General features: G+C 38.1%; 2 protein-coding genes across 3 annotated transcripts; one reads left to right on the forward strand and one right to left on the reverse strand.

Moving 5' to 3' along the window:
- The first annotated feature begins 190 nt into the window (after positions 1 to 190).
- On the forward strand, positions 191 to 8,698 carry svopa (SV2 related protein a). Its single transcript, XM_044371550.1, has 16 exons — positions 191 to 1,401; positions 2,604 to 2,764; positions 2,904 to 2,989; positions 3,093 to 3,191; positions 3,606 to 3,677; positions 3,924 to 4,048; positions 4,137 to 4,200; positions 4,310 to 4,435; positions 4,529 to 4,657; positions 4,740 to 4,813; positions 4,931 to 5,007; positions 5,715 to 5,819; positions 6,395 to 6,506; positions 6,612 to 6,693; positions 6,787 to 6,876; positions 6,975 to 8,698. The coding sequence occupies exons 1-16, from the start codon at positions 1,367 to 1,369 to the stop codon at positions 7,185 to 7,187; spliced, it is 1,650 nt and encodes a 549-aa protein (XP_044227485.1). The 5' UTR covers positions 191 to 1,366; the 3' UTR covers positions 7,188 to 8,698.
- On the reverse strand, positions 8,034 to 13,422 carry LOC122996035 (D-amino-acid oxidase-like). Of its 2 annotated transcripts, XM_044371560.1 has the most exons (11): positions 13,328 to 13,422; positions 12,344 to 12,539; positions 12,150 to 12,264; positions 11,649 to 11,725; positions 11,295 to 11,360; positions 10,522 to 10,576; positions 10,231 to 10,335; positions 10,043 to 10,125; positions 9,627 to 9,744; positions 9,269 to 9,367; positions 8,034 to 9,190 (listed from the first exon to the last, which is right to left on the reverse strand). In XM_044371560.1, exons 2-11 carry the CDS (start codon positions 12,535 to 12,537, stop codon positions 9,065 to 9,067), a joined length of 1,038 nt encoding a protein of 345 aa, XP_044227495.1. In that variant the 5' UTR covers positions 12,538 to 12,539; positions 13,328 to 13,422; the 3' UTR covers positions 8,034 to 9,064. The 2 variants fall into 2 exon arrangements, with proteins under 2 accessions (XP_044227495.1, XP_044227503.1); XM_044371568.1 differs by lacking the exon at positions 8,034 to 9,190 and having other exon boundaries at positions 9,269 to 9,387.
- Positions 13,423 to 14,861: the final 1,439 nt, after the last annotated feature.

Below are 14,861 nucleotides of genomic sequence, written 5' to 3' on the forward strand. Positions count from 1 at the left end.
TACATAATGATATTATTAGCTAAATGCCACGTACATATATGGAAATTTAATGGATCCAAACAAGTCACATTTGAAGCTTCTATTAACAAAAACAGTCAAAACCTTATTTTTGTCGAACTGAATTTGTCTAAATTAGATAAACAAATGTGCTCCAAAGCCCCTAAAAATATGCATTTTTGTAGGTTATTTGACAAATTGTGGAAAAAGTCGAGCATAATATTAACTGTGGTCAATTTATAGACTATTAACAGACAAAGAAAAAAGCTGTTTTATAGACAACAATACTGTAAATTTTGATTCCCAGTTGCTTAATTTCAGAATCCATCCTTATACCTTATATCTGGTATTTGTTTGTTTATTTGTATTTTACTTGATCTTCATTATTTTCTTGTGTTTTAAATGCTGCTCTTAGGCAATATCCTCGCTGTGTAAAACACATTTCCTCTGTGTTTGAAACTTGTCTTTCCTTGTGGAGCAGCCTTCCTAACCATCTGAGGGCAGCACCGGCTCAAAAAGCTTTTTATTCAGGAAGGTTCTTTTCATCTCAACTCTTCATCTTATATGTTTTAATAGTGTAGCCCTTTGAGATTCACTGCAAAAACTGCAGTACAAACAACAGTACATTATTACAAAACCAAAACTAAAGTACCAAGACCTTCCCTTTCAGTCAAGCATTTTCTTAAATGAACACAACATATTTGTACAGTATGTATGTGTGTATGTATGTATGTATGTATGTATGCATGGATGTTTCTGTTTATAAGCACATGTTTTGCTGTAAAATAGGAATAGAATTAATTATTATTATTTTTAGTAGTAGTAGTAGTAGTAGTAGTAGTAAACATCCTAATAAAACGTGCATAACAGTTTTTGCATAATCATTTTTCTCTAAGAAAAAAACCATACAAACTGAATTGATCATCTAAAATCAGGCCATAGATAATTTACAGCGCAAGCAGAATGTGATCTGAGGTGTTCATAAATAATATTACTATTCTAAAGGTCAGATTAAAGCATATTTGCATCATCTGAGTCCAGCTGTGAGGACAACTTATTACTGCAATAATGTCCCACCCCTCATCAGCTCTGGCACTCAGACTCTGTGTGGTGGTGATAAGCCATGTGTTGTTGGCCACAGTAATCAGCAGTCAGATCCTCCTGAGCTCATCCTATCTGCTCTCTGTGCGTGCGCGCGTGCGTGTGTGTGTGTGTGTGTGTGTGTCGTGCTGTGTGACTCGGCCTCTCATTGGCTGTCAGCGGACACCCGGAGCGGGTCGCTCTCCTCGGTGCTGAAATCGCTGCTGCTCGTCGTGATAATGTAAACGGAGATGAGGCCAAACACAAAGCGAGCCAATAAACACCAAAAATGGACGATGATCTGTTCCAACTGAGACAGCTGCCGTGAGTAGATGACCATGTGCACGTTTGTATGCTTTTATTGAGTCCGTCTTCAACCTCGGCAGCATGTTTGGCCGACGCGTCGCCCTCTGACAGCTCCCTCTTCCCACCGTGTTTGTTTGCTCAGCTCGCTGTACCACAAATAGCATGCATTCTCTAAAAAAAGCAGCACAGTCATTTAATTACAAGCTATATCTATCCAGCTAGATTATTTAGAGATGTTCATAGTTTAAGGCGTAAAAAAACAACCCATATAGCATTTTGAAGGTGGTGCGGTTTGTTTACAGTCGTAGCATTTTAACAAGGAGACCAGTTTGCTTTAATTTATTCATAAGAAGCGGGTTTGTTGTGGATTGCCAGATGACAAGTTCTCCATCTTAACTTGTTATTGTGTTTGCTGTCATGTCTCAGTACCTAATGTGATTTATTTCTACCCTGCTGTACATACATTAAGCTAAAGGCTGGCCCATACTAGTCTAGCCTGGCCTTCATTAGGATTGCTCCTCAAAGACAAACAGTAACATAATATTTAGAGTCTTTTTCCAGATGAAATAGTTTATCAGTCAAACCATACAGATTATAACAAATCTATTCCAGTTGGGACAAAAGAGAAGAATTGGATGGACTAACAGGGATTTTTTTTTTTTTGCTGTACTGCTGGATAATTATATATTAAAATATATGTATTTAACATTAATAAGAGCTTTAAAATGAATATCATAGCGGCGGACACTACAAGATACCCATTTCTGGACATCTCACCAACTCATCTGCAGCACTGATGCTTCCCACCACAAGTAGGCTATGTTATGTAATTACAGTGATTAGAACATCACTGGCACTCAAGTTCAAGTTCTCTTATAGTGTTTCACCCTCAGCGAACCATCTATTATCTACATGTGGGAGAAGATTACACCTTCTATCTGTAGTGAACATGTATATCTGTGGGTATTCAGCCTTTATAAGCTTGCCAAGCAGTAGAGTGCATTATCTGGCCTGACATGGTTCGCCCATTGGATGATTTAACCACCCTTTCACAAATCACAGCCATAAAAAGCTTGTATCACCTAGGCAACAGCCTCCAAATCTCAGCTTGGCTTTGACACTAGACCTCTGAAACTCTTATGACCAGCCATATTGTGGATATTTGCTTCTTCTTGGGATTTTTTTGAAAATCATATTTTACTTCTTTTTTTTTTTTGTAGTGTTGTCCGCTTCCGTCGCACAGGTGAGAGCACACGCTCTGAGGATGATGGCGAGAATCGAGAGCAGGTTGTTAGGATTCCAGAGCAACAGACTGATCAGGAGTCTGTGGCACTTGCAGATGGAGCTCCGGTACCTCGAGAGTTTGCAAATCCAACTGATGGTAGAGTACGGCAGGGCTTCTTTGGTTTCCTGTCTCTACACATTCCTACCAAACTCATACTCAGTTTTCTCTCCTCGCAATGTAAAATGATTTCAGTTGTCTTTGGCTTCAAAGATTCTTACATTTCTCATTCCCTCAGACACATTCGTGGTAGAAGATGCCGTAGAGGCCATAGGCTTTGGGACATTTCAGTGGAAACTCTCCATCCTCACTGGTCTGTCCTGGGTGAGAACTGCTCTTTACTAAAACTACGTCGCTCCAGGTACTACATCTTTATGTGTACTGAATACTAAATTATTGTGTGCCTCTTGGTTTCCTGTTTGCTCAGATGGCTGATGCGATGGAGATGATGATCCTCAGCATCTTAGCCCCACAGCTACACTGTGAATGGAGACTACCAAGCCTCGAGGTGGCACTGCTTACATCGGTAATGGCTCTCTAATGTCAATAAAGTACTCTCGGCTTGCAGTGCTGTATTACTGTCCTGATAGTTATTGATTAAGCGCTTCGGAATTGTTCTGAAATAAGTGCTTGTATAGACTAGTGACAATTGTATGGAAAACAATTGAGCCCCTAATGGTTTTTAATGTCATTAGATTGTGTTGAAGCATCAAAACAAAACCAAAGTTATGTTTCTAAGTGTAATATAAAAAAAGACCCTGAGCCATACCTATTTTTATTGATTTTGATTATTGATCACTTAATTTAGATGTATTTAATACAATATTCACTGTACAAGAGAAGATGACTTGTGTAAAAAAAAAGCTGTACATTTTAGTGTTGTGCATTAGAATTGTTGCAGAAATGCAACATTCATTCACATTTTTTTCCACGAATGCAGGCGGTGTTTATTGGAATGATGCTCAGCTCTTCCCTTTGGGGAAACATATCTGACAAGTACGGAAGAAAGACAGTAAGTTCTAATAAATCCTCTGTTTTCTGTAAGATAAACATTGAATTGAGTTTGTAGGTGTTGGAAGTGTTGCTTTTGGACCTCTAAATGGAAGAAAGTGATTAATATCATACAATAGTGGTGTCCAATTTATGATGTCATATGGGGATGTAGAGCATGTGAGGAGAAATCAAATTATTCTTCTGAACAGACGTATCAGGTCAACATGACTTGTTTAGCAGCTGGTTGTGTTTTGATCATATGCAGGGTCTGAAAATGAGCGTGTTGTGGACCATGTTCTACGGCCTGATGAGTGCTTTTGCACCTATTTATGGCTGGATCCTCTTCCTCCGTGCACTGGTGGGCTTTGGCATTGGAGGAGCACCACAGTCGTGAGTAATCCTCATTGGTTGCTCTAAAAGCAGCTCTGTAATTAATCATTTGAGTTTGAATTAACAGTGAAGTGTCTCTCTTTGTAAGGGTGACACTGTATGCTGAATTTCTACCTATGAAGTCTAGAGCCACGTGTATTTTGCTGATCGAGGTATGGATTACCCTGAACCCATCTAGCCATAGTGATTATGTCACCAAGAAATTACAAAACGTGCAATCAAACCTGTTTTTCTCTTGTTTTCACTGCTGTTGCCTCACAGATATTTTGGGCGTTGGGCACTGTGTTTGAGGTCCTCTTAGCAATCCTGGTGATGCCCTCTCTGGGCTGGCGTTGGCTGCTCGGCCTCTCTACAATTCCTCTCTTCATCTTTGCCATCCTATGTTTTGTAAGTATGAGGTTATGAGTAGGCTATCTTTACATCATATACAATAAGCAAGCAGCATTATCATCTGACGTGTCTCTTCTCTTTGGGGAGCAGTGGCTACCAGAGAGTGCTCGATATGACGTGCTGACAGGAAATCAGGAAAAAGCTCTGGCCACATTGAAGCGCATTGCCACAGAGAACAAAGCACCCATGCCACTGGGAAAACTTATTGCTGCTAGACAGGTAAGAGGATGTTTCTGTAGATAACTTATAATTCATGTATGACCTAATATTATGTTTTTTTATGTCTGTTTTTTTCAATCAGGAGGATCGTGGGAAGATTCGAGACTTGTTTTCATCCCACCTTCGCTGGACCACAATTCTGCTGTGGTTTATTTGGTGAGTACCAGTCACATCCTCATCCCATTACTCACTGACTTTCTTTTCTTATTCTCCAAAACTTTACATTGTCTTGTTGCACAGTCATATTCATCAGCTGGGTCTCTGTCTCCTCAGGTTTGCAAATGCCTTCTCCTACTATGGATTGGTGCTGCTCACCACAGAGCTGTTTCAGGAAGGGGGTGCATGTGGAAGTGAGTCACTGCTCAAACAAAACGACAGAAGCTCTCATACACTCAAGGGCACACACACCTTTTAATGTTGGTTCAAAGATAAAAGAGAGATTGTAGTTCTGTGACTATATGTGTGTGTGTGTGTGTGTATATATATATATATATATATATATATACACACACACACACACACACACACACACACACACACACACATATATATATATATATATATATATATATATATACACACACACATACATACATTCATGCATACATACATATATACATATATACATATATACCCAGAACAGAAGAGATTAATGTAGTCTACATTTCTAAAATGAAGAAATGGGAGCTAGTGTAAGTAAACTATGCATTTGGAATGAATAAATATTAAATAAATCATACTTCTAAGTCAGTGAAAAAATTAATTAACATTAACAATATTTTACTGGCACACTTAATGGAAACTGAAATTGGGAACTGAGCCACTGTTAATGCTATTAGTCACACCTCTGTGACTTACGACTTACTTCTTACTTCTACAAATCAAAATATGTAATGTGAAAAAAGGTCTACACATTTAATATCTTTCCTTATGCACAGATTTGGTTACACAGTTTGTTTTTGCAAAAGCAACACAAGAGACAGCACAGAGTGAGCAGACTGAGACAATGCTGGGTGTGTACTATCCTGTTTATTTGTTGTTCTATATCTCCCTCTAGTGTCCAAAGGTAATAAGATGGAGCTCCGATGCAGCTTGGAGTGTAAATATCTGAACTCTGATGACTATAAAGATCTGTTGTGGACGACCTTATCTGAATTCCCAGGTACAAATTTGTTAATTTTTTTCTCTATTAGTCTATACACATTTTCAATTAAATGATAATAGTTACTTATGGCAGCATTTTCACTGCACATGAATTATATTTACTAGATTATTAAATATTGGCACAAGGTTAATATCTGGTTTAATTCTCTGATATTATGCAGTAAAAGGTGCATTAAAATACTACTGTTTATATCATTTTTGGTTTATCAAGTGTTAATTACTATACTGTGTGTATGTATGTCTTTGTACTCACTATAGGTTCTTTATACAAGTAATTATGTGATCATTTCCTGATGAATGCTATTAGTTGCTGCAACGATTGCTATGTTATACTGAAAAGGGTCAATAATTACATGTTACTACATTACTTCAGTGTATTTCAAGGACAGACCAGTAAGACACTTTGGCAAGGTGTAACTTATGACATAAGAGACTTAAAGTCAAACCCGTACAGAGCAGCACCATCATTAACGTCATAAGTTACAGACATAAGACATAGACATAAGGGAAAATCAGTGTTTTATATCTTACAAACATGCTGTTTGAGTAAGGTCACTGATTTATGTTCTATAGGACTGCTGGTGACACTGTGGGCTATTGATCGATTGGGAAGGAGGAAGACCATGGCGCTGTGTTTCTTGGTCTTCTCTATGTGCATCATCCCACTCTACGGTTGTGTCGGGAGGTAAAGTGGACCCTCATGAGAATGTTAAAATGTTCTTTTTTTTTTCAAACCCATTGCGGATCCGCCATTTATCCATTGTTACTGCTTTGGGTTCATCTGTTCCAGAGTATCCATGACCGTGTTGATATTCATCGCCAGAGCTTTCATCGCAGGAGGATTCCAGGCCGCCTACGTGTACACTCCAGAGGTAAAGTATAGAAAAACAGATATAAGTTTTGCTTGTATTGTGTGAAATGCAACAGAAGATAGGGCCTCCTCTATATTTTCTGATACTGTGCAGGTGTATCCAACCGCGACCAGGGCTTTAGGTCTGGGAACAAGCAGTGGAATGGCCAGAGTCGGTGCCCTCATTACACCTTTTGTTGCACAGGTAACACCCATTTAGCAGTTTTCTCCTTTTAAATACTGTACAAAGTGAGAAAGTGGCAAAGTGATAACATTTGTTCGTCCTTCCACTTTATCCTGCAGGTTATGTTGGAGTCCTCTGTATACCTGGCTCTGTCCGTGTACTGCTGCTGCTGCCTCCTTGCTGCCATTGCCTCCTGTGCACTGCCAATTGAGACAACGGGTCGGGCCCTGCAGGAGTCCAGCCATCGTGAGTGGGGCCAGGAGATGATGGGCCGGGCCTCCTCCCAAAGCTCAGGGCGAATCCCTAACTCCAGCTCCGGTTCCCAGGGCTGAGGACTTGCCGGCTGGAGTACAACCAAGAGGTGACCGCAGTGGTGAAAAGAGGCAAGGAGAGGCCAAAAAAAGCTAGATCAGCTTTCCGTGTCCATCTCCAGTCCCATCCTATGACCCTTCAGTTTAGGCACCACAGTGGCTTCAGAGGCCAGGCAGCACAATATTTTTTACATGTCACTGTAATTATTGTCTTCGATCACCATTGCTGTCACAATTTTGCCACTGTTTAACCTCACGCTGGGTGATTGGGAAGACAAAATTGCCTACATGAGTGCAAGATTGAGTAAACGAATGGTGGGAGACAAGTGAAACCTTCTTGAACAAGTGAGAATTTAAATACTTTAAGTGAAGTATTTGAATCCTGCTTTTCTAAAGCAAGAGACGCAAAGGAGAATAAAGGGTCACCCTCTTTATTAAGTGTTAAAATAGCTTCAAACAACTAACTACTTTTCAGAAAGCCTTAAACTACCTATTCTGTCATTGCGAGACCTGCTCTTTACCTTATGAAACAGCTGCTTTAGGTGTGTAGATGAGAAAGAGAATTATCTTGTGCACACAAATTGCCTGTTAAGACACACAGATTACAAACTCAGTTTTATAAGAAGTGCATTGCTGGAGTGAAGAGGAGATCCACATCAACAGATCATTAAATTAAATCAAAGACCGTCAAGGCGCGAGTTGTTATAAAAGGAAAAACTGTACAGTAAGTCAGTGACTTGCTGGCATTCCTTCTTCCTGTGTTTAAGTGTTTTCTGTTTTTATGTGAGGCCCAGTAGTATATTTGTTGTTCCCTGAAGAAATGAGGCCAGTATTATTCCCGTAGTAATAAACAAAGGTCAACGTATGTCTTGATCATTTTGTGGTAATTTTATTTACAACGAGCAGACAAATCTGCCTTCATCAGAGCATCAATGTGCTGTCCACAGTATCTCATATTTATAGCACAAGGTGGAAGAAGTCCACAAATCCTGCATTACATTGGAAAACATTATGCAATTTGAAGTATTAGGAGATTCAAATAAGAGTATTTTCATCAAATCATCACCCAAAACTTATTCAACCTAGATAGTTAGAATTCAATGATTTAAAAAATTGACATTAACATGGGTATATGGTGGTAGGATCTATAAACTATTCTGCATCTACCACTCTACGTTAACAACACATATAGACATGCAACACATCGACCATTTATCAGGATGTTACATTCTGTCTTTCTGTAAATAATGTATCATTACCTGGTTTAGTTGTTGTCTTTGCTTTTGTTTGTAACAAAGGTGATGTGGAGATGGACTTTGCCTAGTCTGATTCAATGAGTAAACACACTGAGCAAAGTTTTATTTAAAAAAAAAAAAAAAAGAGAGAGATTAACTAGCACAGGTCCAGCAAGCTGACTCCTACCTGCCAGTGTTTGAGATATAGTGCTGCATTAAGTGTCTGTGTGCACAGATTCTTGTCAATGCACTGAATGTAAATGTGTATGATACTGTAGTAAATGATCTTCAAAAAGAGCAGCGGATTCATGTTATTATTTATTATTTATCAGGTATAATCATTATCAGTAAGTTTCTCTGTTTTTTTACATTTACTGAGAACATTTTCAAAGATATATACACTCTATATGTTTTATTTCTTTTTAAAATTACCTTGTACAGATTTTAAGCGTATTTCATCACATGTGAATGGACAAGAACATGTATCTCCTCTTTCATGTTACATATACATTACACTGTTGAAGTGATGTAATTACTCCAAAGATACATGATACTGAATATCAGTTTGCTTTAAGTGTTAATTACAGACACAACACATGTGTTTTGGATACAAGGCACTTTGATTAAAATTTTAAAAATGAGCCTCTACTGCTAAACACAAGTCTACAAGCGAGCTTTTGGCCCTTTCCCTTTTTCTTCCATGATCTGACCGAAGAGCCTCGCCGCTTCCTGGGCGCAGCCTCGGTGAATGGTGAGTCCGAAACCTCCGTGACCATAGTTGTGTATCACCTGAATTAGAGCCATGATATATCAGAAACTAAGGATCAATATTCATATGTGGAGTACTGATCAGTTGTTATGGATTACCTCTATTGCAGTTGCTCCGGACGGTATGGTCTCCCTCTCCAGTCTGACTTTGCTGCGAACAGGCCTGAGGCCGGCCCAGTCCTCTACTATCCTGGCATGCTGAGGTTAGAAACATTTTTCTGAAATGTTAAGAAAATTGATGCAGAAACAAACAGAAGTATAACATACTAAACTACTAGTGCTGGTATTACTTCACAGAATCTTGATTTCGTTAGAATCAGTAACATGTTTAAGGACTGAATGTATATTCTAAATATATCACATTTTAAATAACCCTAAGCCTATACTTGAGCACTAGAGAAGATATTCTAAATAATTTATTACTGTAGAGTCAGAAAGTCTTTTTATATCATTTCACCTTGAGACTAGGCTCGAGCTGGCAAGCGTTTTCCCAGATTTTTTTATGATCAGTGGAATTGTTCTGTTCACTCCAGTTTCCTATCTGGAACACCCCACCGACTGTCACAAGACGACTCCTGCAGACAAAGTTCAGCAACTCTGGCTTTCAGGCTTCAGAAACACTAAAAGCAACATCATGACACTGTAGCTGGACAACACAGCGAAACCTCTGCAACCACTGCTGGAGTGAATGTGATGTTAAAAACATAATTTAGCTAAATTATATATAAGGCCATGTTTAGAGCTGGTGGATTAGAAACATGCATAGTGTTTAAGATAAATCTAAAAGTACACAAGTACTACTAGCCATCACTATAAACACTACAATAGTAAACTCCAGCAGTATTCAACAGTGCATTGTGTTACTAGCGCTACCCTGGGATGATGTACGGTGAATTGTAGACTCCTGTCTTAAAATCGTGGGTAAGAATCCAGTGCTTCAACCATGGAGCATCCACCTGTAAAACAGGGGAGTAACAAGAGCAGACAGTTATTCCCTTGGTGTCTTTATAGTTGGTTATATAAACAACAAACAGACACTTGAACTGTTCTCACTTTCTCACCTTCACTATCTGGCCCCGGCCCGGTTTGAGCTCCGGGTCTGGCTGGAGCTCTCCTGATCTTATCCCAGTACAGTTTATTATCACGTCTGCCCCACTTTCTGCCAACTAAAAACAGGGAGGCATGATAAGAGATAGCAAACATGACAAGTGATAACATTTGGCACTTCTGTAGCTTTCCTAAGGTAAGTTAAAATTTGCAATTTTTTGTGGATGATTCATTATTAAAGACTAGCTATGAACAGCTAACAATATAAATGCAACTACAATATTTAAAAAAAAGCCCTCACTAACCTCCTTGAAGGAGTGAATTTTCCTGTGATAAAATTTCACACCCCTTTTTTGCAACCTGGAGATAACACAGAACCAGATGTACATTACCAACACCAGAAAACCACAGCTAAAAAAATGAACTTATTTTCATTTTTGTTAAACTTGAACTCAAGCTTTCTAAACCAGTGTGGATACTAGTGAGGTAGAATTTTAATCTGGGTCTAAAGCTGTGTCTGAAGTTACACTTTCACACCTCTATGCAGTGGACTGTATAGTGTGTCGGTAGTGACGGTAAAATCAACAAAAACAGTTGCAGACACTAATCAGGTCATTCCTTTTGTCTAGCAGCTGTCTTTTTCCCACATCTGCACAATTCATGATGGTAGTTATAGCTCTCAATTAGTGACCATTGACTACGTGCTACTTTCCACAATGCACTATGGGATGACAATGAACAATGCTACAAAATTGCAAACACACTCTAAAATGAACTATTTCAGACACAGATTGAGACATTACATGCTAAATAGAAACCATGTGTTGAAGATAAGATAAAACTCTATTGATCTTTGTGAGGAAAATTAGGAATTTAAAAGCCACAAAAATTTAAATAACACACAGTCAGGTGTTGTTTTTGTTTCCTTTCATCTTTTTATTCAGTAATGAATTATGTTGCAAGCAAGTGATACAATAGTTCAAAGTTCAACTCAGGATTTGTTAAGTTCTGGTGAAAAAAAAATGCTGACAACTACTCTGCCATGGAAAGTCACTCAAAAGAGAAGTTAATCACTCACCAATCCATCAGCCAAGGTAAGTATGTTTTACCTTCCACCATGAGTGCAGTGTTGAACCATCCATAACTAAAGTGTTAGACATAGAAGAAGAGATACGTGTGTTAGAGTAACAGCTGGTGACAGAATCATCCATTCAATCATTCATGTTTTTTATCTTGTATTGAGAACAACCACTATACTGTTAAGTAAGATCAAAACAGAGAGTTTCTTAAAAACATGAATAATGCACAAGAACTAAGTTGGTTATTCACATATTAAACATTTAGCCAGTTACTTGAAGAAAGCTTTGGAGATGAAGGAAAAGACTTTTATCAAGATACGTTTTTCGTCTTCAAACTTTTAGCAAGAACCTACTTGTATCCAGGAAACATCTGCAGCTCTCGCTCTGTGAGCTGCCTGAAGCCCAGGACAATATCTTTAAATGATGGATCCTGCAGTCAAAAACAACTGACTTAGTAAGAGATCATGTCTATCATGTCCTCAACATGCCTGTGTTAGTTTGCAGTCAGGATACAGAATCCCAATTAACCCCTGAGTCTGAGTTTTACCCATAATGTGGCCTCACTGTAATTGTTTTCTAAGCATTGCAGGCGGCCATCTTTGTGCATCTGAACAAAGCTCTACTTTCACTCAGGCTGAATACTAATGGAGTGTGTTTATGGTATATAGTCCACTGGTATGTGATATATATGAATGACTTATCTCAAGGTTACATCATAACCATCATCCATTTATCTACAATTTTCATTGCACAGTACCTTTGCTCTCGGTTATAAAAGTCGTCGGAAACAAGGTAAAATCTTATCTTACAGGTCAAATCCATTGTGCATTTTCCAAGAACAAAGCTTTGCTCACCGGTGCTGGTTCAGTGCAGAGGTTGTAACCAGACTGGAGGAATACTCCCATCTTTATGGACTCTGGTGAACTGAGGCAGCTCAGCAAGTAGTCAAATGTCTCTTTATTCCATTTTCTAAAGGTGAGCAGAAGACAACATTAAAACGATGGTCACTTTTTATACATACAGAGGGAGTGAAAGAGAAAACACTTACGTCTCCTGGATGTTGCCCTTGTCATAAAGGTACGGCTGCCAGAAGCCAGCAGCTCCATCACTGGTGGTCAGTGGAGTGAAACAGTCTGCGTACACCTCAATAGTCAGTGGGCTGACAATGGAGTGATACTGCTCATATATGCTCTGAGCGGTGGACAGGCCGATGACTCCAGCTCCAATCACTGCCACCCGCATGTCTGAATTTACATGACACAACACTTAATTCATGTTAATTCAGACATTACTCACCTATAAATGCATCCTGTATGGAAACAGACTAACATCTTCTTGACATGATCATCTGGATCTCTAGTGTATGCACATTGTATTCTATTACATAAGATTGGATGTGATTAGAAAGTTATTATTCTATTATTGTTTCCATAGCCTATTATTAAACAATATATTACTTAAAATAATACATTATTGTTATTACTGTAATGTGCAATAGATTTATTGAATAGAAAAAAGAATAAAAAAAACATCAAAATGAATATTAATCTGTACTGATCACTATGTTTGATAGATTGCAGGGTTGAGTGGATCCTTCACTAAAACTGAGTAAAACTTTTGTAATCTAGACACATTATAATATGAGTGTAGTAGCCTATATCAGTGGTTCTCAAACTTTTTCCCATCTGATGAGATTTTTTGCTTTTATATGTTTCATTATAGAAAGTGTATGAAACCCATGACCAAAACAGTCATATATTCTGTCATTGTGTTACTTATGCATGGAGTTATAGTGAAAATAAATGATTCCCCTTTTTACTGAGGACCCCCTGGAGCCCCCTCAAGACCCCTTTGAGAACCACTGGCCTATATTATGTAACAGAGTGAGCAACATGTCGGTAAAATATGCATCAAGTTGAGCAGCACTTCAAAGCAAACTAATTAACGTGGAAAACTTCAGACTTACGCAAGTGTTGCTACAGATTAAAACTGAAAACTGAATCTGAGTGAGTTTCAGAAAATGTTGCTTTACCTTCGGATGAGTAGTCGTTCACTGCTGCAGGAGATGAAGTCTGTCACAAATACAGACCAAACTCAGTGGTGTAGCTGTCACATGGGCGAGGGGCGGAGACACGACGCTGTGCAGTAGTAAGCGTGGAACACGTAAATATCTATCTATCTATCTATCTATCTATCTATCTATCTATCTATCTATCTACCTACCTACCTCTTTTCACTACATATTCCTAGACATGCTCAGTTTTTGTAACCTTTATTCACATTGAAATTCTTGTGTGAATATTAGTAGGCCTACATTTTTACATTACGGAGTTAAGTGGATTATGTGATTTGTAACCAGTTATTGTGTTTTTCACAAGTTTTACTGTAACAAATGCATGAAGTAACACATAAGACTTTATTTTTTTAGCTTGATGCTTCACTACACAGCAACAAATTCAAGATATTTTTCCACATGCATATTTTTCTATGTATATTACATTACTGTAACTTAGTCAAACAAAGAAAAGACAGTAAGTTTTGTAATCATTATTAATAATATTATTACATCTATGTTTATATCGACTGTATGTACAGTATATAAAGTAACTTATTACATAATCTATTCAATTTTTGCTGCAACTAACAAACATTTTCATTATCAATTAATCAATTAGACATTTGGTCCATAAAATGTCAGATAATTGTGAAAAATGATGATCACTGTTTCCCAAAACCCAAGACTTCCTCAAAAAAAAAAAAAAAAAAAGTTCACAACTCAAAGAGATTGAGTTTACTGTCATAAAAGACTAAAGAAACCAGAAAATTGACTTAAAGATGACTCAAAACAGTTAATCAATGATCAAAATAGTTGGTGATTAATTTAATAGTTGGCAACTAATCAATTAATTGACTAATTGTTGCAGCTACATTCAATATTTATTTCAGCACTCCCTGCACTCTTACACACTATTGCATTACTTTGTATCCTGTTTACAATTGACAACAGTGTCTACAGTTTGATCTGTAGACACTGTTATATGTTGTTTTCCATTTCTTGTTTCTTAATATATGTATCTATTTTTTCACCTACTTACTTGTACATAACATTAATATTCTTATTTTTAATGATCTTTGTTCAGCTTTGTTGTCCTTGTTTTGGCTGCATGTCCATGTGTATCATCCTGAACATTGTTATGTGTAAGAACATTCATTGAGAGCCACTAGAGAGAGTAGAGACTAGAGTCAAAGTCCTTATGTGTAAACATACTTGACCAATAAAGATAGTCTGATTCTGATTACGTCAAGGCATATAAACACGGCTGCCATGAAAAAGGACACAGTACTCATTGCAGTCTTTATGCCCTCCCTCTCTCTATCTCTTTCTCTCTCCCCCTTTCTGCTATATGAAGTATATGAGGCCCTTACAAGCCACAACCACACACGTGTTACTGAGAACATTAATGTATCCTGGTTCCTATTTCAATGTTCCAGTGTTGTCTAATGTCCATGATGGCTCCTCTCATATGGTCCTCTTCATGTCAGCCACTTTGTCCTATGCCATCAGG

This window comes from Thunnus albacares, chromosome 2, assembly GCF_914725855.1.
Source record: "Thunnus albacares chromosome 2, fThuAlb1.1, whole genome shotgun sequence".
Classification (NCBI taxonomy): Eukaryota; Metazoa; Chordata; class Actinopteri; order Scombriformes; family Scombridae; genus Thunnus; species Thunnus albacares.

Coding starts and splice junctions, on each gene's coding strand:
- svopa (XM_044371550.1), top strand. CDS start 1,367: ATGGACGATGATCTGTTCCAACTGAGACAGCTGCC. Junction 4,814..4,930: donor ATTCTGCTGTGGTTTATTTG/GTGAGTACCAGT, acceptor CTGTCTCCTCAG/GTTTGCAAATGCCTTCTCCT. Junction 6,694..6,786: donor CCTACGTGTACACTCCAGAG/GTAAAGTATAGA, acceptor GATACTGTGCAG/GTGTATCCAACCGCGACCAG.
- LOC122996035 (XM_044371560.1), bottom strand. CDS start 12,537: ATGCGGGTGGCAGTGATTGGAGCTGGAGTCATCGGCCTGTCCACCGCT. Junction 11,361..11,648: donor CAGATGTTTCCTGGATACAA/GTAGGTTCTTGC, acceptor CTAACACTTTAG/TTATGGATGGTTCAACACTG. Junction 10,336..10,521: donor AAATTCACTCCTTCAAGGAG/GTTAGTGAGGGC, acceptor CCCTGTTTTTAG/TTGGCAGAAAGTGGGGCAGA.